Consider the following 25629-nt stretch of genomic DNA (forward strand, 5'->3'; position numbering starts at 1 on the left):
GGAAACCCGAGCTTCTAGACTTCTAGAGCGTTCTCCGCTGGCGCCAGAACATCTCCCGATCACTTTCTGGAACACTATTGAGGCCGTGCCTCCCGCATCCTCCGTTTCACCTCTTCCAACAGATTTCCAGCTCTATTACATGATCCTCGCGTGCGAGTGAATTAACAGAGGTATATCAATGAATCAAGGGCTTTATCAAGGGTGATGTAGACACGGTGATCACAATAAGACAGCAGGCCAGGACTCATAGTGGATTTTAATTGGAAAGATATAGATTTAAAAAGGAAAAAGGCAAGAATTTGTTTACAATAGTGGTTAACGAAAGGAATAGATTTAGTAGTCATGTAGTGAACGACAAAAGAAATGTTTGTTATAAGAGAAGGTTTTATAACTTTATGGATAGGGATAATTTGTAATAGGTGGTAATGGATAAGGAACTGCCTAGTGTAGGCCTTATGGTCTCTTGCAGCCTCTTCCGTTATGTTTTCCGCCTTCTGGTTAACATCAAACGATTCCATTCACTTGGGAGCACACTCCCACTGAGAAGACGACTTTTTGCCGCCCCTACGGACTAGATTCCTGCATCATTTTTCTAAGACACGAAGCACATCCCTACTCAAAGAAGTATTATTAGATAACAAACGGTCCCTCTTTAAATATCTCCTTCACCTATAGGCATTAGGGCATAGGTTCTCCTTTTTCCCGTTTTCTACGCACCCCGAGTCCCCAGACCATCGACCCGTACCTCCATTAACCTGACACAGAATAGAGAAGGGTAATATATTAAGACTAATTAAAGATACAATGGCACTGCAATGGATATCAAATGGTTCAAATTTTAATAACTTTATTCATCAGTCAATCATTAACATTAAAACCGATGTACAGTGATACTACACATGCAGAGGTGAATCTTTCGCTCGTGGTCGAAGTGAACCGTCCTGCAAACCGTTCTGTGAGCCACTGAAGGTTCGTGAACCCGGTTGAGAACCCCTTCATCTCTTCTTCGCCCGGGATAGAAGCGCTGGTTATCGGGAACGAAATGAAAAAGGGGGTGGGTAGGTAGGTAGCTGGTAAGGGCATTTAACCAAAAACGGCTGACCTTTTGTCCTTAGTTTCAGGGTGGAAAAACATCAGTGTGGGTGTGTACATGCAAATGTGTGTGTGATTCATCATGGCGCTGGATCACATGCTAGTCTCACAATCAATATTACCCAACCTATACGTAATGCTCACATTGCAAACATACAAATACACTTCTACCTGTGTGTATGCGAGATTAGCCATGGTCTTCGGATCACGTGTTGGACTCGTGATTGACAACTATTTCCCTCCCGAAAGAGAGTTCAGAGCTCGTATATGACCGATCTGTGTGTGTGTGTGTGTGTGTGTGTGTGTGTGTGTGTGTGTGTGTGTGTGAGCGCGCGCGCGCGCGCGTGCCCACGCCACAACGAACGCGGGCCTCCTGTGGCAAGGGACGACGCGGAATTCCTACAAACTCACAGGTCTACTCATTCATCACGAAACTGACCTACGTGCCACAGGGAACATCCCCCGATTCAAACTCAACTCCCTCCCTCCCTCCTCAGTGGCTCCAACCGTCCTAAACGCGGCTGAGGCCTTCTCACTACTCTCGCTTGTTCCTCTTCTCGCGGACGCCAGGCGATTACGTTTGTCCCTCAGGCACGAGAAGACGGCAGCTTATGCATTTATTCTGGCTGTCGTGTGATTTTATTCAGATAAGATGGCTAGGGCAGCGAACCGTCTGCGGCTGCGAGGGTACGCTCGTCGACGTTTGTACCTCATTCCAGCGCCGTGTAATAAAAATTAAAATAAAATAACAAAAATAATAATTCCCGCGTGCACACATTCTGATATTTTTAGTGGGTGCCGTCAGCCGATTACTATCTGTAGAATAAATTCGGATGAACAAACATGTTTAGCCTATCAGCCACAACAAATTAACATCACTGTAACAAAACATTCAAGGCAAAATATATATATTTTTTTTCTATTGGGAATTTGTGAATAAAAGATTCTTCAATATTTGAAAAATCGAAATATAGAAAATTCAGAAGGTTGAGGCACTATATCACTGTACACGATTTTGGAGGAAGAAATGTTAGTTCCGAATACTGGGAATTTCCTAATTCCAGATATCAGCAATGATGGAACACTTCCAGTTGTCGCATGGCTAAACCTAAACACAAAATGAAACGCAGTCGACACAGGTGACGCAGCACAGAGTCTGACTTCCCGTTGCTCTAGAGTCTAGATGCATTACCTCAACATTTCAAATGAGACAGAAGTTCAAACTGTACTTCAATTCAGCAACAGAGTCTGTTTTTCCTCTGTGCTGCGTCACGGTTTGTGCTTAGGCTCATACACGCTTCCACACCGGGTGAATCTTTTCTTCTCCAAGGCCTGCGGCGGCCTATTTCCTTCATATTTTTGTGTGAACCCACAGGATCCAACATTTCAACTACGTTTTAATTTTATTCTGGCTGCCGCCAAGCGATTTTATTTGGTGGAATTAACTCATTCAGCAGCACAGGGGTCGCGAATTGGCACGTCACTCTTAAACTGCGATTTGATGATGATACGTGCAATAGTGCGCGTGGTTGAATGGTCAGTTAGGTGTGGCACGTGCAGGGCCTACACGTGCACTCTTTGGGTGTTAGCGTGCCCTGGTACCAAATACGTCCATGAATCACATGACACCCGAGGTCTCCTGACGTGTGATTGTTCACAGCTCAGACCGGTTCGATTATACGCAGCAGAAACTCAAATCAAGACACAGGAGACTATGCCGAGTGGATCGTGCGGAAAATAATAATAATAATAATAATAATAACGCAATAATAATATAATTATATAATAACAACAACAATAATAATAATAATAACAACCCTGCGGCCGACTTTCTGCAACCTCGCTGATAACTTTCCTTATAACAACGCACTTCACATGCTGGCAATTCGACGACATTCTTGAGCTCTGTCAACTATTAATTATTTAACAGACGACGCCAGTCAACATCACACCGTTGCAGACATACCTTGATTACTCATTACTTTGTTACCAATAAGTAATTCTGATAACATCTTTGAACAAACAGAAACCACAAAACTATATCTCAAATCAGAAAATAACAGCTATATTTCGACAATAATTTTATCTAGCTGGTAAAAGACCATTTACCGTTGTCTCCTATTAGCTGAGTACGTAACGTTGAGTGTATCAAATATTCATGGGGACTACAATTCTCGTTGCAGCTGGTGCCCGAAACTTTGAATACAAGTCAGTAAGGGTACAATATCTACACACACATACTTAATACATTCCTCCACTGTCCCTCTACTGGCTGTACTCGCTCTTGTCCTCAGTACAAAATAAATTCAATACGATGACATTGTACAAGCACTTTCATGACAGCTACACTATTTAATACATCCAGTCTGAATCCCATTGGGCAAGAACCCAAAGAAATGCTATGTACAGGGAACCCCTTCTCTCCTGGGCGTTATCATCCCTTCATCTTAACAGCCGCCAAGCTATTTCCCTCACCTCCGCCACATTCTCTACAAACACGGCTTTAGCTAACGCAAAGCCGGCACATTCATACCGCCGACGCGTCCGGCTGGGAGTGTCAACGACAACCTGTTTCCCCCGCCATTTTCGCCCCGCGGGCAACAGTACCTGCCGGCTGGGCGGGTGGCCCCAGGAACCGCCCCGCCAACCTGGCGACACCAAGGCCTTGGGATTACCCAAGCCCAGTCATTGCACCTATGAAGAATGGTCTAATTAGAAAAATTATGCTCATTCCTCTTTTAATCTTCATATATATATGTGTATATATATATATATATATATCTATATATATATATATATATATATATATATATATATATATATATATAACACACACAATGCACTTTAATTATAAGTCATCAACATCGGGAGACCCAATGGAGGCCACAACCAGATGTTGTTGGCTTGGAATTAAAGTGCATCGTGGTTGATAAAAATGTATCGCTGTTCACTGGGACCCATTCAGAGTTGCACACACACACACACACACACACACACACACATATATATATATATATATATATATATATATATATATATATATATATATATATATATATATGAAAGAGGGTGGTTTGACCTCCATGTTCATTCTCGTTGCAATCCTGTCATCCTGGTATAGTCCATTTACCCATTTACCTCCCTACTCCAATACAAAAAATCAACCATGAAAGGTATATTATATATATATATATGTATATATATATATATATATATATATATATACATATATATACATATATATGTATATATATGTATATATATATATATATATATATATATATATGTATGCATTATTAAAATCGACAGCATTAAGGAGGTTGTTAATCTTCTTATGGGTTCCAGCTTTCTAACCAATACTCTGCCATTTGGAGGATGGGCATAGACCAAGTTGCCAAAATGATTCATTTATTCAACGTTTCGTCTTACAAAGAGACGTCATCAGGAAATTCTGTAACAAAGATAATATAGACATACAGAAATAAAGAAAAACAACAGTTTAACCTCAACAAAATTCACAAATATAGAAATATAAATCAATAAATCAGCAATAACACACATCCTAACTCGATACATGGGCCACTGGGGACCGCTACTTACAAAAATTAAAGGTCCAAAGAAATGACGAAGGAAATCTTCGGTTGGTGACTTATATATACGCACCTAGCCGGCTTGGGTGGTGGAAGGGGTGGTGGAGGGAGGATTAGAGGGCGGGGTTGGTTTCTCGTTAATACGTGAAGGAGAGGGCTATAAAACATCATTTATTGAAATACCATAATCAAACAGCCACCCGTGAATGCCTAGTTAAGAACACCAGGATTATAGCAAGCAATGTTTACAAGGGAATATATTCCTATAATTAACATCCAAAGCAACATGATATCTGTCATTGGATTGTTTAACAATGCAGTGAAGCTAACGCTACCCGTGACCTTTCCCTTTGTCAATACGCCCCGACCACCCCCGCCACCTCCTCCCACTCACTCCTTCCATCCTCCCACCAACCGACCCCGCAACCCCCTAACCCTCTCTTTCACGTATTATCGAGAAACCAACCCCGCCCTCTAATCCTCCCTCCACCACCCAAGCCGGCTAGGTGCGTATATATAAGTCACCAACCGAAGATTTCCTTCGTCATTTCTTTGGACCTTTAATTTTTGTAAGTAGCCGTCCCCAATGGCCCATGTATAGAGTAAGGATGTGTGTTATTGCTGATTTATTGATTTCTATTTCTATATTTGTGAATTTTGTTTAGGTTAAACTGTTGTTTTTCTTTATTTCTGTATGTCTATATTATCTTTGTTACAGAATTTCCTGATGATGTCTCTTTGTAAGATGAAACGTTGAATAAATGAATCATTTTGGCAACTTGGTCTATGCCCACCCTCCAAATGGCAGAGTATTGGTTAGAAAGCTGGAGAATACCCATAAGAATATTAACAACCTCCTTAATGCTGTCGATTTTAATAATGCATGCATACAAGAGAATCTGCTCCCCAGATATTCATATATATATATATATATATACATATATATATATATATATATATATACACTCCCTTCTGTGTTAAATTTGTAACCTAGCATACGTCGGTCAGACGGGGAGAGACCTTAGGCCAAGGTTGAATGAGCACAAAAGGTCAATTAGGTATGGTCAATTGTTCAGCCGTGTTCAAACAAGTGAACAATTTAAATCACTGGATGGACTGGGACAAATCTGAACTTGTTTATAAATCTGGTTGTGGGTTCAGAAGGAAAATTATAGAATCCATTTTAAAGATTATCTTCCCTCTATAAATATTTCTAAGGGTCAATTGACTCCAGACACAATCTCAGGATTGTTTATTACAAAACAAATTGTTAACAGGAATCTTCCCGACCCGGCTTTCACGTCATCCTCAGGTCACTAGAGATTGCAGGTATTTACTCCTTCCCTAGTTCATTTTCTTTTGTAAGAGGTTGCTATCTAAAGAGAGCATCCTACTCCCAATTTGAACTACCGGAGAGGATGGCAGTCACCAGTCTATTACAGACTCGCTTATTCAGTTGTTTTTTTTCGACTGTAGTGTTAGTTGTTATTAAGGTATATATGTATATATATATATATATAGATATAGATATATATATATATATATATATATATATATCTTTGTGTCTCTTAGTGAAGAACTCAAACTGTACAGAACGAAGAAAATAGATCTTACCATAAGAACCTACACATTCTTGCAAGCGTGTCGAACTAATTTGTAATGGATTGCAAACAAGATCTAAGAATATAAGGTCTAACCACTTCCGACCGAATTTCGAGGGAGTTGGCGCAGCGAGCCCGTGAACGTCACCTGGCTGTTCAAAGTGGGGTTAGCGGGTCCTATAGCTGTCAGTTGAAGTTGGTCCGTCGTTCGAAAATGACGTCGCCTTCGCTCGCACCGCTCCACTCAATTAGTTATATTCTGACAAATATTATATAAAATATTATAGTTCCTGTCTATATATATGAATATATAATATATATATATAAAATATTATAGTTCCTGTCTTCCTTGGCGTTTCACAGTTTTCTTCAGTGTATCGCAAAGAGAAAATGGACGCATCCAATTGACGTCAGAAGCTGCGCAGAACTGCTCCAGCGGTTAGACCTGTTTACTTAGACCTTGATTGCAAATATTCTCTCGCCCCTAAAACTGTGCTGCAGCAACATGAACCTAATGCATTTTGTCAGCACCTCATCAATGCTGCCCTGCAATGTAAATCGAAAAAAAAAAAATCAAGTGAAGAAGCCGGTAACAATGAGAAAAATGGCCTCGGCACCAAGTCTGCAGCATCTGTTGCCTCACTCGCTTGTGACGTCACCGGTGCCCGCGAAAAACGACAAATGAACAGCTTTATACCGGATAATTTGGCTAGGCCAACTTCCTCTTGCCGGCTCCTTTTCTTCAGAAATGCAACCTGAGATATTTTCTATTTTAGGCAATAACAGCCTAATACGCACTCTGGAATGATTACCAAAAGACAATTTTGTCACACTCCTGACTGCTTTAATTTTATGAATATTTTTATTTGTAATTCTATAGCTTTAATTGAAAAATTAAATACAATTTTATTACTGTAGAGTGACATATTAACACTTCATATTTCATTAATGGCACGTGAACAGATACTCAAGCAACATAATACTTTGGCAGTTGTGACAATACTATTTTGCATAACAGAGGAGCACCGTGAAGCCAGCAAATCAACGCACTTCCCTTACGGAGCGTTTAAATATTCCGACTTCAGTATCACTTGTCACGCTTTGGCAGCCCAATATCCCCCTATTATTTAGGCTACAGCCTCCACGTTACTGGAAGGCACAGACTGTTACAGCAACCCTCTGGTGTATTGCGTCCGCCCGTGGACAGCCCTATCTAATTGATATAATTGGTAAATTTAACGCCCTCGTATCATGTAAACCAAAACGAAAATATGTACGTACGTATGCATATGTATGTATGTAAATATATATATGTAAATATATATATATATATATATATATATATACACACACACACACCATGTATGCATGCTTTACATACTGTAAGAATACATGTACATGCTGTATGTAAGCACGTATATGTATGCATGGATGTATTACGCACACATACTTTCCTCATGTGTTGCCCTTCACTGAATAGTCTGATGTAACCAGGGGCATCTCCACAACACCCAAAACTTCACATGATGAAAACTCCAAACACCAGACCCAGGCATCGCCCATTGTCTGTCTGGCTAGCTGGTTGAGATGCCACGTAGGCTGCAACAACGACGAGTAGGCCCGAAATAGCGCGCGCTCCCAAACGGTGACGCGAAGTGGGAGTAGTGGGGGTTAGTCAAACACCGGGAACAGCCTCTTCCTTGTATTGTTATTATTATTATTGTTCCTCTTTCTCTCTCATGACGCGTCCGTCACCTGCATATGAGAGAACCATCAATCGACCAACACCATTAGGTTACACAAATGATCTCGCCTTACGCCAGAACAAAAACCATAAATGATTACCTCGTGATGAGGGGCTACTTACCAGATACCGCTTCCTTTATTGGGTTCTTTAAGCATGCTTAGCATGGATTATTAAAATGACATGTTCCTAATTGTCTGAGAAACACTGGAGGGGGGGGGTAAGCATGGAGGGGGAGGAATATGATTCTCGGAAAAGAATCTGTGCATGAGCATACATGGGAACGAAGCAGCTGGACCATGCACATGGGAAACAAGGCTGAACTGTGCATGGGAACGATGTAAAGGAACAGCCAGCTATCCCCAGAGCGTGGACAGCAGGCGTTGGGGGAGCGAGCTCTTTCTCCCTTCCTCCTGTATGTTAAGTACTGTACACACAGGAGCACCAAGGATGGTGCGGCAATAGGAGGGTCGGTACAGAGGGAAATGAAACCTGTGACGTTTGAATCACTGTCTAAAAATGTATTGTGCACATGTTGACTTTTTCGCGTTTGCCTTAGCAGTCAGACACACAAATAAGAAACCATAAGACATTATTCCCTCCACTTCGCTTCGAACAATTAAAGGTAACCGGTGACCTACAGCTGTCGAGCTCCAATGATTTCAGGACATCGATGCAATGCTGTCCGAATTAGGGTTCAGCAACTGCAGGACCATCAGCCTATCCATTGGAGGACGATACAGCCTTCATATTTCGAAACGGTGGCTCAATCCGACGAGGTGAATTTGCAAGTGCAACAGTTAAATTGCAGCCTTACCCCGACCCCAATTCTCTACAACAAAATAAAAAGCCAAGTGCCAATAAAATGAAACTTGTAAATGAGGGCAAAGGGCTTCGTAACAGCCTCTCCAGCGCTTCTTTCCTTGAAGACAATACTGCACCAAAGAGGTCATAAAGGTGGCCAAAAGGAAATTTAAGGGGAAGGCATCAGAACGGTGGGAGATTAGAAATTACGTATTCAGCTTCCTTCTGAGAGTGGAAGCGCGTCTTCGATCATAAAAAATATGCATGACTCTGATCCGTAGGTCGCTGAAGTTTCTAAAATATCGACTGCACCAAACGCATACACAGTCAATAGCTCCTTTTCTCATTGGAGATTCTAGAGTGCACGGACGACAAGTTCATCTCAACACGCCGAACTTGCTTTAGAATCTTCGTTGGGTTGAACACGAACAAGCGTTATGCATGATTGCATGAATCCAAGATGAAGCAATTACAGAGACGATGGACATCAATTATACTTGCATGCAATGGAGCCAAAATACCTTGAGCATAATAACGATCTTCAGAAACAGTCCCCAATGGAGCAGGACGGACGCATTACCGGGGTTCAGGATATATTTCCCACAACCCAATAACATATTGGTTGGCGACTTTATTCGGTGAGGGACCGTATTAAAGAGGATCATTCCTGGTATGAGCACAAGCACGGATAACTCCAAAGATATACAACGCATATTAGTCCCATACTATACGTACAAACACTTAATTTCAAATGGGGTTCGTACTAACGGGGTTCATACCTGTGCCCAAGCACGAAGCATCCCTACAGGTCCGTTAGCTTCAAACGCACGCACGTCATACTCGTATGTATGCACACCTTCGTATACACATTTTCCAACAAGAATGCACATATTCATACGCGCTCGCTCGTTGTAACTACTTACGAAAACATATTTAGTTTGAAGCAATTGTGGATGCATAAAACTGTCGACGTTATTAGTGAGAAATCTTCTCTGCGTGACCCGAATCAAAACGACTGACTCATTATGAGAGAGAGCATTTCCGGTGGGAGGACTGGCCCTTCCCGGAGTTTGTCGCTTGGCGTGGTGGCCAGTTCAACACTTTCCAAAGCAAAACTTTTACTTTTACTTGGGCTGTCGACAGGCGATTTAATTCAGCCACAGTGACCCTCTGGTATAAAAAGTGTTACGCAAGGACGTGAGGTAACCTGGAGTGTTCATAAAGTTTCCCAAGGTGTCATAAATTATCCCCTTTCAGTTTTCTTTTCAGTCGGCGAGCCACGTTCCTTACATTTTTGTTGCGGAATTAGAAATTTAAATAAATTTGCAATTAATATAGCTTTTGCTGTTGTACTTGGTCACCCGAAAAGTGTCCACTAGAACTTATGACGTGTCAATCTGAGAACCTGCTTGGGCATATGTATATATAAAAAAGAAGATACCTGTTTATTACTAACCGGTTTCGCCTTACGCTTCTTCAGAGACAAAACCGGTTGGGAATAAACTCGGACCAAGACCCGTGTCTTCTTTATCTACCTTTCTCAGTCAGTCACACCCTGTATATATTATAAACACATACGGTATATACATACACTCGTACGTGTGTACGCTCTTCTCCATTTTTCCCAACGCCACTTCAATTTCCTTTCTCCACAGATGATGTACCGCCCAACTAATCCCATTCTTATTTTTTCTAGCAGGGCTGGATTTATCAATAGGCCTGGTAAGCCACTACCGTAAGGCCTATAAGTAATTGGGGACCCTCAGACTAATTTGTCACTCAACTGTGGTAAAAAGGGTAAATAAACAAAAATAAATTAAATTGGCAGACATTGCATTATGGTGTAATAGTTTTTTTGGTGTAAAAAGTAACCACAATTTATTAAATCTAATATATATATATATATATATATATATATATATATATATATATGTATATATATATGTATATATATATACACATATATATACACATATATATATAATATATATACGTATATATATATACTATATATATATATATAATATATATACGTATATATATATATATTATATATATATATACATACACACACACATATACAGACATTGCACTATGGTGCAATAGGCTTTTTGGTGTCAAAAGTAACCACAACTTATTAAATTATATATATATACATATATATATATATATATATATATATATATATATATATATATATATGAGTTGGGGTGGTGAGATACACAGGGAACCGTTAGGGATTTATTCTGACGTTTCGTCCTTACCAGGACTTCTTCAGAATACGAAGTCCTGGTAAGGACGAAACGTCAGAATAAATCCCTAACGGTTCCCTGTGTTTATCTCACCACCCAACTCATATATATATATATATATATATACAGTACATATATATATATATATATATATATATATATATACATACATATATATTATATATATATATATATATATATATATATATACATACACATATATTATATATTATATATATGTATATATATATATATATAAACACACGTTACTTAAACGTCATATTTTCATAAATTTGGGGACCCACTGGCGAGTTCGGCCTAGGACCCACAAGTAGGTAAATCCGCCCTGTTGAGTTTCTAAGACTAGCTGTGGTAATGCTCTCTGAGTAAACGATCATACTAGGAAAGATGGTCTGAGGGTGAAGCAGACGAAAAGCTCTTTGTGAAACCGGTCTCAAAGGCGAGTTTAGTTTGCATCCGTGAGTGGAAGACGGACGGAAGGGGACCGGCCGAGGTCGCCGAGGCATGAGTCAGACATTTCCCCTCGCGCACCTCACTGAGCAAGGTGACGCCGGGTGTGCTCATTCACCCCCTCCCTCCCCGACCAACCCCTTCTTTCCCTCCCCACCACCACTAAATCTCGCTCGCACATGCTGCAAACACTTAGAGTGTACTTAGATGCCCTAGTGCAGCATAATATTGATTGCGAAATGAGTCGGGATTTACAGGTATGTAGTTAGCTTAGCTTCTGACTGATTGGCCCAATGTATTTGAGGTAGGTTTCGGGGGGGGGGGTTGTAACACATACCCGTTGCCTTAATTTGTGCATGCGCACGCATCCAAGTGGGGACGTCAAATGGAGACTGAAGCAAAAATGTGGAACGGGGAAATGTGCAAACTTTCATTTTCCAAAAAAAAAAAAAAAGGCTCTTCTGTTTCATGCTCACAGCACAAAGAGGTACAGTGTATACTATCGCAAGCAAAAAATAACGCATGTTAAACACACACAAATGCACACTGTACATGTAGAATATGTAGATCCACTGTACGGCCGGTTGTGATTTCTATTCTAATGGATACGGATATTGTATAGAATCGCGCTGCTTCGAATGTTAGCGTCGTGAAATTTCACAAAATTTCCAGTTTGCAGTTGTGCCAATGAACAGAATAACACGTTGATTCGGTGCATGAATGGCAATCGTTGCTGCCACTACTATTAATGTGTAATCCCCTCTCCCTTACTGAATGTATTACCCAATAGGTTCTGCACAGGCCTGCAGGCACGTGAGGGCCAGTCTGATCTTTAGCAGATGCCTCGCTCTAATCAACCCTTGAAAGATAGATCGTCATTTTTTATTTCTTTGTAGCGTCGGTATCCTGTAGATATTAGATCGCGGGACTGTATTCAGAGTTGTTGATTTGCACAAATTTCATTTTACCTACTAAGTTCTATCTGCAATCTCCTTTATTTCCTTCTGCTGGATTTCATAGGTGTGTGTGTGTGTGTGTAAGTGCGCGCGCGCGGAATTTCCCATTTCCAATCAAACATGATAAGGCTCAGTACAGCTTTGTCACTGATCTGTGATATCATTGTTAGACAGATGATGAGTGGTGTTCCCGCGTTTCGACCCCAATCCATCGCTACATTTGAGTCGCCAGGCGTCAGTCAACATAAAAATACAAGCGCTACTTGGTACGGAAGAGGCTAAGCAAATTTAATTACTGCCTACCAACGTGATGAATTACCACGATAGTGCAATATGGCAGTGGCAAAGCAACACAAACTGCAGGTGTCTATGCATCTCGGCCTCGCTTTTTCAAGACACTTGAATGCACAGCGCCGCCAAGACAATGGCGAGAGGAGAGTGCAAGGTATCCAAATGTTTAAAGTAACCCGTTCCGTTTGCATTTACCCCCATGAAGGTCATGCAACCCAAACACAAATGCAACAAGCCGGCTGCAGCTCTCACCCACGCGCGCATGCGCCAATGCATCTACTTGTCAACTGGGATTCCCCAACAATCAGAACAAATTCTTAGGAATCTAAGGAATCCTGAACACCAGGTGCACTTTCTAATATTCGGTAATATCTACTTCAATAAAATTCGTTCAGAAATATGAGAATACCCGACAGAGAGAGCTACGGTCTTGTTTGCATGTTTATTTACGACCTCCTAGTACAGCAAATTGTCTCTCTCATACCACAAGAATTGTGCAAATTATGACTAAGGCATTAAATTTATACCAATATTAGTACGTGCCATAAGCTTCACTTTCAGATCGAGAGGTCAGGTAAGATCCTCAGAGGACCGTGACGATCAATGGCCTCGGAAGTGTTTGGCGTCATTCAATACTGGTAAACATGTATATGATGTACAAACCATGCGTTTGTGCTGCAGTAAAGGTGGCCAAATATTCCACACAGCGTTTACTTTTTGCCAGAGACAACCTTTGCAGTGCCCATTGCGATCAACCACGAAACTGAGTGATGTTGGCTATGTATGATTGATAGACCTCCTCCAGTTTAAGGGAATTCGCCACATGCCAATGGAACTTAACGTGAACTGACTGGATGGCGTAAAAGCTACTTTTAAGGAACACAATGGTCGGTGGCAGAAGAGATGTCGTTTAATAATAGTAATAATAAATAAAAACACAGAATCAGCTTGGACAGCAATCTGTTACCGTCACTCCAACCATGCACACAATAACAACAGCTGCCCACAGGCTTCCACAGTCACCTTCTTCGGAGGTGTGCTACCGAATTGGGGGACATTGAATTGCTGGCCAAGACTGTCTGCAGGAGACATGATTGCCATCGAGGCAAAATACCATGGCAACCGTTTCCATGCATTATTCATCAAAAGCAGAGCAGCCGCACGAATATGTGAATCACTTGCATGACATAGCCTTTGCTGAGCTGGTGGAATTCATGAAGGACATGCATTAAGACGAGGACAATGTTCCTTTATTTAATCCCTAAGGATGTACAGGCCGTTGCAAGTGTACTAAGGCTGTACTCAAGTGCATTGTATTATGCATATGTTCGGGACATTTTTAGGTACAATCCAACACCTTTACATTACATTTATGCTTCTATACTGATGCGTATGTATTACATATACCGGGATATATTATACTTTGAGGTCATTGACCTCACTGTACTTATTGCCTGTGTAACTGATTGAACGTTCAGTGCAAATTGAAAGTACATGTTGCTGTTTTGAACACCTCAATAACCTAGATGTGTATTTCAATAAACTTGTTTTCTGAGGTTACTGACCTCACTTTAAGCAACTGTTCAGTCATTGTTGCATCCAGTGATGCAAAGGCTCTCCAGAAAAGAAAAGTAACATTCTGCCTTTCTGAAGATTCACAATGTAGGCAACTGCAACAAAATTGTGAAGAATGACAATTCAATGTAATTGAGGTAACTGACCTCTCACTATCCCCAGAAGTCAAATCTGACTTACCTCTCGATCCGAAAATGAACCTTACGACATGTACTAATACTAGTGAACAATTAATGCTTTAATCATAATTTGACCAGTCTTGGTTGCACAGATTACACTGAGAATGACTTCCTATGACCGCGCTACTCCCAGTTTTATATATATATATATATATATATATATATATATATATATATATATATATGTTGGTACATTGTGACATATATATATGTAAAGTAGACCACTTGGAAAAAGAAACTAACGAAGCAGAGCGCTTTCGTACATTACATCTTCAGTGCAATATACAATCCAACACCTTTTTGCACTGGATGTAATATACGAAAGCGCTCTGCTTCGTTAGTTTCTTTTTCCAAGTGGTCTACTTTGCAAAGTGAACACACGTACCCGTGTTCTTATTAGTATATATATACACACACACACACAATAAACGCGCCCCGTGTCTCCTGAAATGAAACAGCCTTGCGGCCCTGGGTTTGAGAAGAAGAAAAAAAAAAAAAAAAAAAAAAAAACGGTACGCAAAGGGCGGGAAATTAAAATTGTCCATTCACGTGCGACAGCTAAATCTCACGAATGCAAACACAAAGTCACAACAGATCACAATCCTACCCGCTAAGCGTCGTCGCAAGCGTGCGACGCTCACGACCATCAGTGGTGAACGCTTTGCGAAAAAAAATGTACTAGATTCGACTGAGCACTACTCCGTGATCATGTCATTTCCTCTTCGTTGCGCTCACCTTCATAACGTGTGTAATAAATGCGTGTGCAGACACTAGCCCTTTCCCACAGACCACAACGTGGACCTGGGAAGCTTGACTCCTAGTTAATTTTAGTACATACACCGGATCCTCAGGGAAATTATTCAGCATCTAGGTCCCCTAAACCTCACTTTTGTGCCATAACGCATGCACAGCGGCAGTTGACATCATTCCTGTAGCCGTTGGCAGGAAATCCATTATAGAACTCGCACTTGCACGCGCGCAGTCAGGCAACAAGTGGCGATTGGCTGGCGTGTCCGCAACGGTTTTAACATCAGGCAATGTAAAAGAGGGAGAAGGGACCTTGCAATAAAGAAATGAGGCTGAGAAAAAGGAGGGGATAGAGGGAACATACGTGGAGAGGAAGGAGAGCAAAGAAGACGAGGAGAGGGTGTGGTGGAGGAGGGAGAGGTTAAGGACGAGGAAGAAAAGGAGAGGTGGACGAGAGTAAAAAGTTGCGGGGTGTGGACTGAAGAGGTGGAAAAGTAAGACGACGAGAAGGAGAAGGGGGTGGGAGTAGGGGGCGGAAGAGAAAGATCCGAAGCGGAAGAAAAAATAAAAAGATGGGGTGATGAAATAGAATTTACTGTATACACAAGCATGGGGAGGAAGAAGACGCAATTTCGTAGTAGAAAGAAATGAAGAAATCACTAAAAGGAAAATATGATCATGAAGAAGACGAAACTGGTGAGTGCGGAAAAGGTGGAGAAGCAACATAAATAAAGTAGTAAAATAATGCCACGAAAAGAAACAGAAAAAACTTTACAACTTCGAGGTGGGAGCATGATTAGGCAAGAACATTCAAATGCGCCGTGACACGTTGCTGAGCTGTTGTTTCACAATCCTTATTGCAACGGCGCCCAGCTAACTGATAAGGGCGATGAAAGAATTCAAGATTCGTTATTTTCAGGAATGTTCCCCTCGTTTTATGGCAGCCAAGACTACAAAATGTATGCCATCTCAACACTGCCACAGGTCAAACTTGGAATTTAATTAATAACGGTCATATCTATAAATTGTACTTCACAATAGATAAAGTCTCAAAAAGGTGTTTAGTACCTTTGAATACGAGGCAAGCTGCAACCCACTAACCCAAGATCTAAGAATATAAGGTCTAACCACTTCCGACCGAATTTCGAGGGAGTTGGCGCAGCGGGCCCGTGAACGTCACCTGGCTGTTCAAAGTGGGGTTAGCGGGTCCTATAGCTGTCAGTTGAAGCTGGTCCGTAGTTCGAAAATGACGTCGCCTTCGCTCGCACCGCTCCACTCAATTAGTTATATTCTGACAAATATTATATAAAATATTATAGTTCCTGTCTATATATATGAATATATAATATATATGATATATAATATATATATAAAATATTATAGTTCCTGTCTTCCTTGGCGTTTCACAGTTTTCTTCAGTGTATCACAAAGAGAAAATGGACGCATCCAAATGACGTCAGAAGCTGCGCAGAACTGCTCCAGCGGTTAGACCTGTTTACTTAGACCTTGCACTAACCCACTGCTTCGGCCAGACATCGACTCCTGCGATGACGTCAACGCGCGTATTTTCCGATCGGTGTAATATAAGTCAGAAACATGCTAAATTACATACCATCACAAATCTAACGATCGTAATTACACAAGCAAAATTACCACGGAAGAAAATAAACCTGAAAAATAAATGCTTTCGTATACTGCATCCTCAATCTGCCAGAGAATAGAATACCATTCCACCATGCCCGGTCCACACCAGGTAAAAAGTACACTGTTGTTTATAATCAACGGTTGATGGGGCTGTTAACAGACAAGAGTGCCTGTACAATACCTACTGAGAAAATTATATCACTATAATAATAACCATAATTAACAATGGAAATTATTAATAATGATGATAATAATAAGAACAACAACAAAACTAAGCTCTACCCCATTACAGAGTTTGCCCGGCTTCGCACCGTCCAACGCCAAAAGAAAAACGGTGTTCAACCATATTGCCCCACCTTTTGGCGCCAGAAAGTCTTCGCGGGTTCTCGTGGTGGTCGACCCTCCACCCCCCGACAGTCTGTTACTTGACCATTCGCTACCACATGTACTGGAGAACCTCACCAATACCCGAAAATATCATCACTCAATCTGTCCTGGCACCACATATAGAACCCCCAATTCTGACAGTCTATATTTCATCCTAAATTTCCTGCGAGCACGCGCGTGTATATATATACATATATATATATATATATATATATATATATATATATATATATATATATACACACACACACATTGTGTGTGTGTCTTAGTGCATCCTATTAATTTTTTAATCTTCTGGGCTAAACAACCTACACTCTTACCGCCCTAATTCCCCGAGCCTCAAAACATATCTTTCTTATACTACGAACAAACATGTGAGTACGCACGCACACACATGCACAAATTTCCTAAGCTTTTAATCTCACAACGCCTTCACCATTTTCCCATTTTCTATCATTGGAATTCTAAGGCCGCGACGACTTCAAGCAAGCAAGCAAAAAACAAGCACCAGCATGCTCCTGCCTGACAGACACCTCGTGACTGTATCCTCACTACTTCCCCCCTTCCTCGCCAAAATCGGCAGATGCCTTCCCCGACACCTAAAATCTGTTACCTTCTCCCAGGCCCGAAATTAGACGAAAGGAGAGATGAGACGCCATACCCGGTGCTAGCTACGGGAGCTAAGCTGCCTACGCGAGCCACATGGATTTCAATGGCCTTTCGTTATTTTCGTCCGAGCTGTTCAGACCCAATTACAATGCTACGTGATAAGCGCCGTGGAAAATAACAACATTATAGGCAATGCCTGAGCCACGCGGCTCGTGCACCTATTCATAGTAAGCTTCGTGTACCGCTCACCAAGAGAAAGAAATAAAATTGTAAACGAGGAAAGAAATGATCAGCAAAAGGAAAGCAGAAACAGGGAGTAGGGGACGGGTAATATTCATAATGGTTTCAAGTCTGACTGCAAACCCACTACCTTACAGTGGCCAGCAAGGTCCCTGGCTCTCTCACTGATACATTAGAGAAACACAGGACACTGTCTACTTCATACAAGTGCTATATGATTCTGAGTCACCTGCTGATAGTAGTAAGGGGAGGAGGGGAGTAGCTGTTGCTTGTCAACTCTTCATATGTGAAAAGGCAGAGGAACTACAGTTGAAGTTGATGAAGCATTCATGGGCCCAGTCTGGAGATTGTCAGCCCCCCAGGGCTGCTCTCCCAATGAGAGGTGAAGGTCTTAACTAGTTTTGAAAATGGGTGGCAGGGAGATGACTCTCTCTGACGTCTTTCACAGGACCACCATTTATATGCACTTGTTATTGGTCCCAGGAGGGAAGAAGACAATAAGATACTCAACACCCTAGGGATATGGCAACTGGGTTCGGATTATTCAATTTTGTATACCTTTTACCATCCAGCTCTCGTCAGTGACTCTGAGGGCAAAGAAACTACTCTCACAGTATGACTGGGAATATCTGCTCCCAAAAGCATGCACCTTCTTGCCAGCTGCTTCTGGCACCAACACAAATCACTCTCATCCTCCCTCCATAAGCAATGGAGCCACCTTACAAGGACTCAATTTGGGCATGCCAGATACAAAAATAGGCTCTGAAGGGCCCATGCACCAACCCCAACAAAAACATCAGTAATAATACATACAAGCACCCTGAAAGTCACATTTAAATAATCTACACTGCATTACTTTTTTTCAGGATTTTGACAACTATTCTCCACCTTGGTAGTCACTTTAACCTTTCCAATATGCTGATGTTCTTTACACATTTTGTTCTTATGAACAGCAAAACTTTTTTGTTCAATAAATGGATTCCTCCATATAAACAAGGGGTGTGTTCTGTACAGTGTGAATTTGCATAAAGTGGATATTGAGTTTTACATTTTCATGATATGGTTTAACATCACAAACTCCCCACTATCAGAAGGCTAGGACAGTGCCCCTCAAAGAACTTTGTAGCTTTGAATTTAATGAACCATGCCCTTGGTTCAACTTTGCCAGTGGCAGGCTTTGAACCACCATCCCCTCAAATTTCACCGCAAGTAACGACACCCTAACCCGCTCATCCAGCGAGCTTACATTTTCATACAACAAAGAAAGCACTATTGTCCCTTGGGACAGAAGCACTAGTTATTGCCAATGAAATACTAAATATGAAATGAAAAGATGGGGCCTCCATGTACTTCTCATCAAGTTGCTGACTCACCAATGACTGTTGAATACAGTCACTCATTAAGAAAAAATAAATGCATATATCTATATACCAAGGGCTTCTCCCTTACAAGACTGGCAGCCAAGTCAATGGTACACATCCATCCCACTCCCGTCCACCAGCCTTGATTCCCACAAAAAAAATAAATAAATAAATAAATAAAAATAAAAGAAAGAAAAAAAATATATATACATAAATAATAAAAAAAAAAAAAAAAAAAAATTGATGTACAAAATTTCAATGATGGTTTAGTGCTAATAATAATAACCATTGCCTCAAGTTTCATAGCAGCTGGCAACAGTATTTTGGACCTTTTACAGATATCTCTGGAGACACTGGAATGTTGCCAGTATTGTATCAATGTAAAATAATTTCTGTGTCATCAGTCAAAAGTAATGGGAGGGGATCAGTTGTCAATTGTCACCTCTCCACATGTGAAAAGGTACAGTTGAACTTGATACAGAATCAACAGGTTTTGCAAATAGGCACCTCTACTGTCCATCATGTAAGCACCTGGTTTTGTATTATCACCCCACCCAACAATAAAACAATAAATAAAAATAATAACAATAATAAAATAAAATAAATACTCCCACCATCTTAGACTGAACATAAATCGTGCATGACCAAATTTCCAATAGAAGGTTATCATTACACATTTGTACTCACCGATGAAGTACTTTGAGGGCTTTACGGTGTACTGTTGTATCTCTTGCATCTTCCTTTGACAATTCGGTGACTTCCAATACCCTTCCACTCCTCTTGAGGTCATCACTACTTGCCTGTATACTTTTTACAGCCCTTTGGCCATGTGATAGACCTTTACTTTCATCCACAGTATTTCCAGTATGATCATCTTGAGGAATGGCATAACTATCATGTCTATTTCTTTCTTTATCTCTCTTTGCTTTTATTCCAGCTTCTGACTGTGCTGCAGATTCTTCATTCTTTCCTTTCTTTGCTTCTCTGGTATTAGAATCAAACTCTATTTCACCCATCAACTGAAAGAAATAAAGAAATGACAAATTATCAATACCATATTTGAAATAAAGATGAAATATTGTGTACTACAAATAATTTACATGATGTTCGACTGAAAATTTTCATGTATATTCAATATGCAACCTAACAATTAAGTTTACAGCATTTTTTAATGAATATCAAAGTATGGTTAAATACTGTGTAGCAAAAGGGAACAATCTTAAAATATTGGCAATCTACAAAAAAATATTCTTAGGTTAAAGCTAAAAAGACATGACATTTTCCAGTATATGCAACTCATAATATAAATCACAGCAAACCTATCACATACAGCATCAAATTACCCAATAACTTTTACCTCATCTCTTTGGGTGATTTCTTTCTTTGTGACATCTTTGTTGAACACAATGTCTTGAATGTGGACATCTTCAAATTCAAGGTCCTCTTTCCGAGATACTTTCTGTCCTGTTGGCTGGAGAACAACTTTGTCGATTTTAGCTACCTGCTCTGATGTAGATGCAGCCTTATTCAATGTATCCCCATTCTCCTGATACACCTCACTTCTACTTTGTACATATTTGGAATCGGTCCTCTTCAACTCCTTCTGATAGGTTTTACTACGCTTGATGGCGTCACGGAACTTTTCTTTGAGGGACTGCCATTCAGTAACATCTTCAGCTTTGGTAACACCGCTTTCCCCATTTACAACATTCAAAAATTCTCTGCTCTTAAGGACATCTGGTTTGGAAAATAACTGTGGTCTGGGAAGGGATCTGCCATCAGAGCTGCCTTCAGGGGAGACTTTTCTTCCGATATCCCCAACATTAGCCTTTGTAAAGCTGCAGGAAAATAAAATATAATTATAATAAACAAATGAACACAAAGAAAGAATTATTGCACAAATGAACAAGTAAAGAAATAACACACATGTGAAACTGCCCAGTGTAAAAATTTTGCCATACACAAGATTATGGAAATTATTACAAACAAGGGTTTACATAAAGTACAAAAACATTAATAGAGTAGAACTATAGCATCAATTATAAAATGTCTTTGGCATGGCAAAAATAATAATAATTGTATCATCGTTATATTTTTTTCTGAAGTTATACTGAGGTATTAAGATTATCTTCAACTTCCAATTATACAAAGGTATGCTAATATGGGTCAGCACCCTATGCTGTTCCAAATTTCTTCAATTTAAATATATTTCCCATACATTCATACCATTAAACTTTCTGATCCATTATTTAATTCACTTTTTCAAGCCTCCCCAAATACACTGATCACCAAACCCACCAAGAGTTCAAAGATTACTTTCACATCTTGGATTTTACATTTCAAGTATCTTTCTTACATATACTTGGGTAATTCCCTATCAAAGTACTGTAGCACTTCTGACACAGTCTAAAGCATCAATCAAAAAAGCTTAACATATTATACATAAAATTGTCCTTGGATTATGGTAATGGATTACTGCCCAGTTTTCCTTATCCAAATCACATCAACACTACTTCCACTCAGATTTGAAACTCCAAGGGGCTGACACCTACATATCCTGATTGGGTCCATTCCTAGCAACTTCTATTGTTCCTTTCACTAATTTTCTCAGAGAAAAAACTGACAACCATTGAATGCTCCTCCTCCTTCTCCTCTTCCCACCACTTGGTGACATGCAAGTCCTCATGCTTACAAATCAATCAGTCAATCTATCGCTTAAGATCTTTCTTGGAGAAGACCCACAGCTCCCTTATAGCTGGCACCAGATTAGCCCATAAGTCACTCAAGGAAGATATATAGTACTGTTGTCTGGGAAAGATTACACTCAGGCAGTGCAGGATGCAGTGTCTGGTGTCTTCTGTGTGATGGTTGCATTTGGGACAGTTTGCTTCTGTAGCAAGGCCCATTTTACACTATTACTGTGTTAGACATAGACCTGGAGTGATGCCCATGTTGTATAGTATTGATGTGTGCCTGTTTCTACCTTCTAGTAGGATGATAAAGGGAGTATTCATTGGTGGTCAGCTCTCTTTATATGAAAAAGTGAAAGAAATAAAGTTGAGATATTCCAGAGATCTCAAATCCATTCTACCTATTGAAAACCAGTTTCTCAGAGATGCGTTCTTATACTTTCATACACTACACTGAATGGAAACTCTACTGGAAATAATTTTACTGAAAAAAAAAAAAAAAAAAAAAAAAAATTAAGCCAAACCAGTTAAGCACTGGATCATACTTAGTAAGTGCACAAAGATCACATATTAACCACTTCGGTAAGATGACGCCTATGCAGGCATCGCGAGGTGCAAGAGGGTACACAAGGATGCTGGCATCGGCATCTCAATTATATTATATATATATATTTTTGTAGTTGCACACGAGTTAGCCACGGATTCTGTGTACTGGTTTGATCACATTTTCTGTGTTAAAAGATAAAAATATGGTTGCCATATGTACACTGCAGTAGTGTGATGCAGTGTACATATGGCAACCAATGCTGTGCATGATAATTTGACTTGTACTAGAGTGGTTAACCATAAGCACAATAATTTGAACAGTGCATGTACAGTTAACTCCATAAGGAGATCCTACAAATGAATGCACATAATATTCATAATTACAATTATAACTGTTGCTGTGAGTTTCACAAATGAGAAACAGTTCCATGGTGGACTGCAAAGGTCCTTAGTCCCTCCCACAGAGCTATCCAGGAAGAAATGTTGGACTGTTGTTTGTGTTGTATTACTCTGTAAAGAGCCGACTTGACAGATCTAGCATGCTGCTAAAATTTTTGTTGTCGTCCACTCATAGGTTAAGCAACTCGGATAGAAATACCATAACATTTTCATCCCAAGAAGTTAAGAATCCTCACTCAAAACATATATATTTAGAAAAAGGTTAAATGATGGAACATTTAGAGGTTGCGCTGAAGGATAAAGAAAACCACCGAAGTCCAAAATTTCTTCCTTGCAAACATGGCATGTATGTGGTCACTGTCTCACAATTCTGCTATCTGCAATTCTCCTTTGCTTACTACGTTCACTTTTACTTAGTCACTAAACATTAATTACAATAATCGTTGTGCATTCACAAATGTATCTTCTACTATTCTATACTTCATTGTCTATAGTTTTGGGAACATTTTTTATTTACTATGACAAATATCTTAATATGTAAACCTTTATTCATCAACATTACTTGGTCTGGTTAGAGTAAAATGCACAACACACTATAGTTTAATTAGTTTATTATTTTCAAGTTACTAGATTATCTTCACTGGAGACTGTACTCTATTGAATGATAATAACAGCTAGCAACCAGGATCTAAAAATCTATTAGTTAAGATCTTAGGCCCACTGCAAGAACTTTGTACAGGTTGTAAACATGACATTTTTTAAGTTCAAATAATCAAGTAATCAATTAATTCATTTCCTCTGGTCTCTCTTGCAGACAACCCAAACCCTTCAGGTAAATGGTAACAACCTCCAGGTGGGTCCACACGTCACTAGCAAGTTATTAAAAATAAATATAATACAATTACATAAACTCTGCTACAAATCAACAAACTAAGTAATTTGCTTAATGATTAATCTCTAGCATGAGGGCATCACTAGCTTAAGAGCAAATCCAAAAAAGATCTGTCACTACAGTTTTCAGAGAACTTCACTCCTCAGATACAGTAACATTGTTTATTTCATTCTATTTTTTTATTAGGATGGGACTGATATTACCAAACACTGGCTGGTATTTACAGAATACCATCATAATGGCAATGAGACTAATAACATTGTAAACTGTTTACAAAACAACAGCAATATTGTTGTATCACCAGTGATATTCCTACCTTAATTTCTAGTTCTACAACCATGGTAGTACCTCCATATACCACTTCAAACATGTTTCCCTCTACAGAAAGGCTGATGTGAAGTGGTATGGAATGGGAGATAAAACGACATTCCAAGTATGGAAATTATGATCTTCTAAAACTTGTTAGTATCCTTCACTGTTTTTGTTACAGTTTACGCCAAATAATTCTACTCATCTCAATGATAACCCTATGATGAAGGATGATGCTACTTTTCTGTTAACCTAGACTCCTAGTGAACTTAATAATACCCTTCGAGACTCTTCATTGGTTAACCAAATCTAGAAAATTATATTTTGCTACTTCAGGAACCTTTTGCTGATGTTGGTTAGCATATCCATTTCCGCCAAGAACATTGATTTACACTACCGGCTTCTCAAGCTCGCAATATTAACCAAAATTTCGTAAAATGTGCACGTTTTCACACACGAACTCCCTTACCTTAAGTTGCACTGCAGGATAAATAAAACCACCAATGTCCAAAATCCTCTTCCTCGCAAACATGATATGCAATCGTTAAGTCTCGCAAATCTGCTATTAGCCATTCTCCTTCCCTTGCTCATGTTCGCTTTCACGTTAGTCACTCGAATCTCGTAACAATAATCGTTGTGTATGCACAAATGTATCCTCTACTATTTTATTCTTCATTGTCTAAATTTTTGGCACTTTGCTGGCGTTTCAGCATGAGAAAGATGAGTTCTCACTGCATCTCCCATGCCCGTTCCTTACAAATCTTAACTCAACTGACGTGTCCCGTATGTTTTGGTCTTCAGCTGAGGCCCTCAGAACCACTTTCGTTCAATATTTGGTCATTTAAAGTATTGATGGATTTTCCTGCCGTTTTCTTATCAAATACCTTTATGACATGAAAGTCGATATATGAATACTTACTATGCTGATAATGATAATTACAGTGATATAATATGGAGAGCAATACTAATGTTGGCATTCCGTCAGTTATTTAAAAGCCAATCGTAGTTCGGCATTTAAAAATATTTTTTTCTTCAAAATGCACATATGCAATAACGGTACCATTGTCCTCTCACAAAAAGAATTGAGTTTATATTATTTTAAAATAGAAATTGAGTGTGGTATTGACCGATAAGTTATAGGCAAATAAAAGAATTTTCAAACGTTTCCTATCCACTTCAAGAAAATACAGACTTGTCAACTCACCATTTGACTTGTTTGGGCGGGAAGCCACTGACCTTGCCATACCCTC

General features: G+C 39.8%; 1 protein-coding gene across 1 annotated transcript in view; it reads right to left on the reverse strand.

Annotated features, from left to right (window-relative positions):
* The window catches only part of LOC143038689 (uncharacterized), a 104261-nt gene extending 79111 nt beyond the window's left edge, over positions 1-25150 (reverse strand). The window contains exons 1-3 of the mRNA XM_076208241.1: positions 24849-25150; positions 20901-21381; positions 20231-20562 (exon numbers count right to left, since the gene is read on the reverse strand). Coding sequence (XP_076064356.1) covers positions 20231-20562; positions 20901-21381; positions 24849-24970 — 935 coding nt within the window. The 5' untranslated portion in view covers positions 24971-25150. The remainder of the gene's footprint in view (positions 1-20230; positions 20563-20900; positions 21382-24848) is intronic.
* Between the last annotated feature and the right edge of the window lie 479 nt (positions 25151-25629).

This window comes from Oratosquilla oratoria, chromosome 24 (genome assembly GCF_046742065.1).
Source record: "Oratosquilla oratoria isolate Oo_2021 chromosome 24, ASM4674206v1, whole genome shotgun sequence".
Classification (NCBI taxonomy): domain Eukaryota; kingdom Metazoa; phylum Arthropoda; class Malacostraca; order Stomatopoda; family Squillidae; genus Oratosquilla; species Oratosquilla oratoria.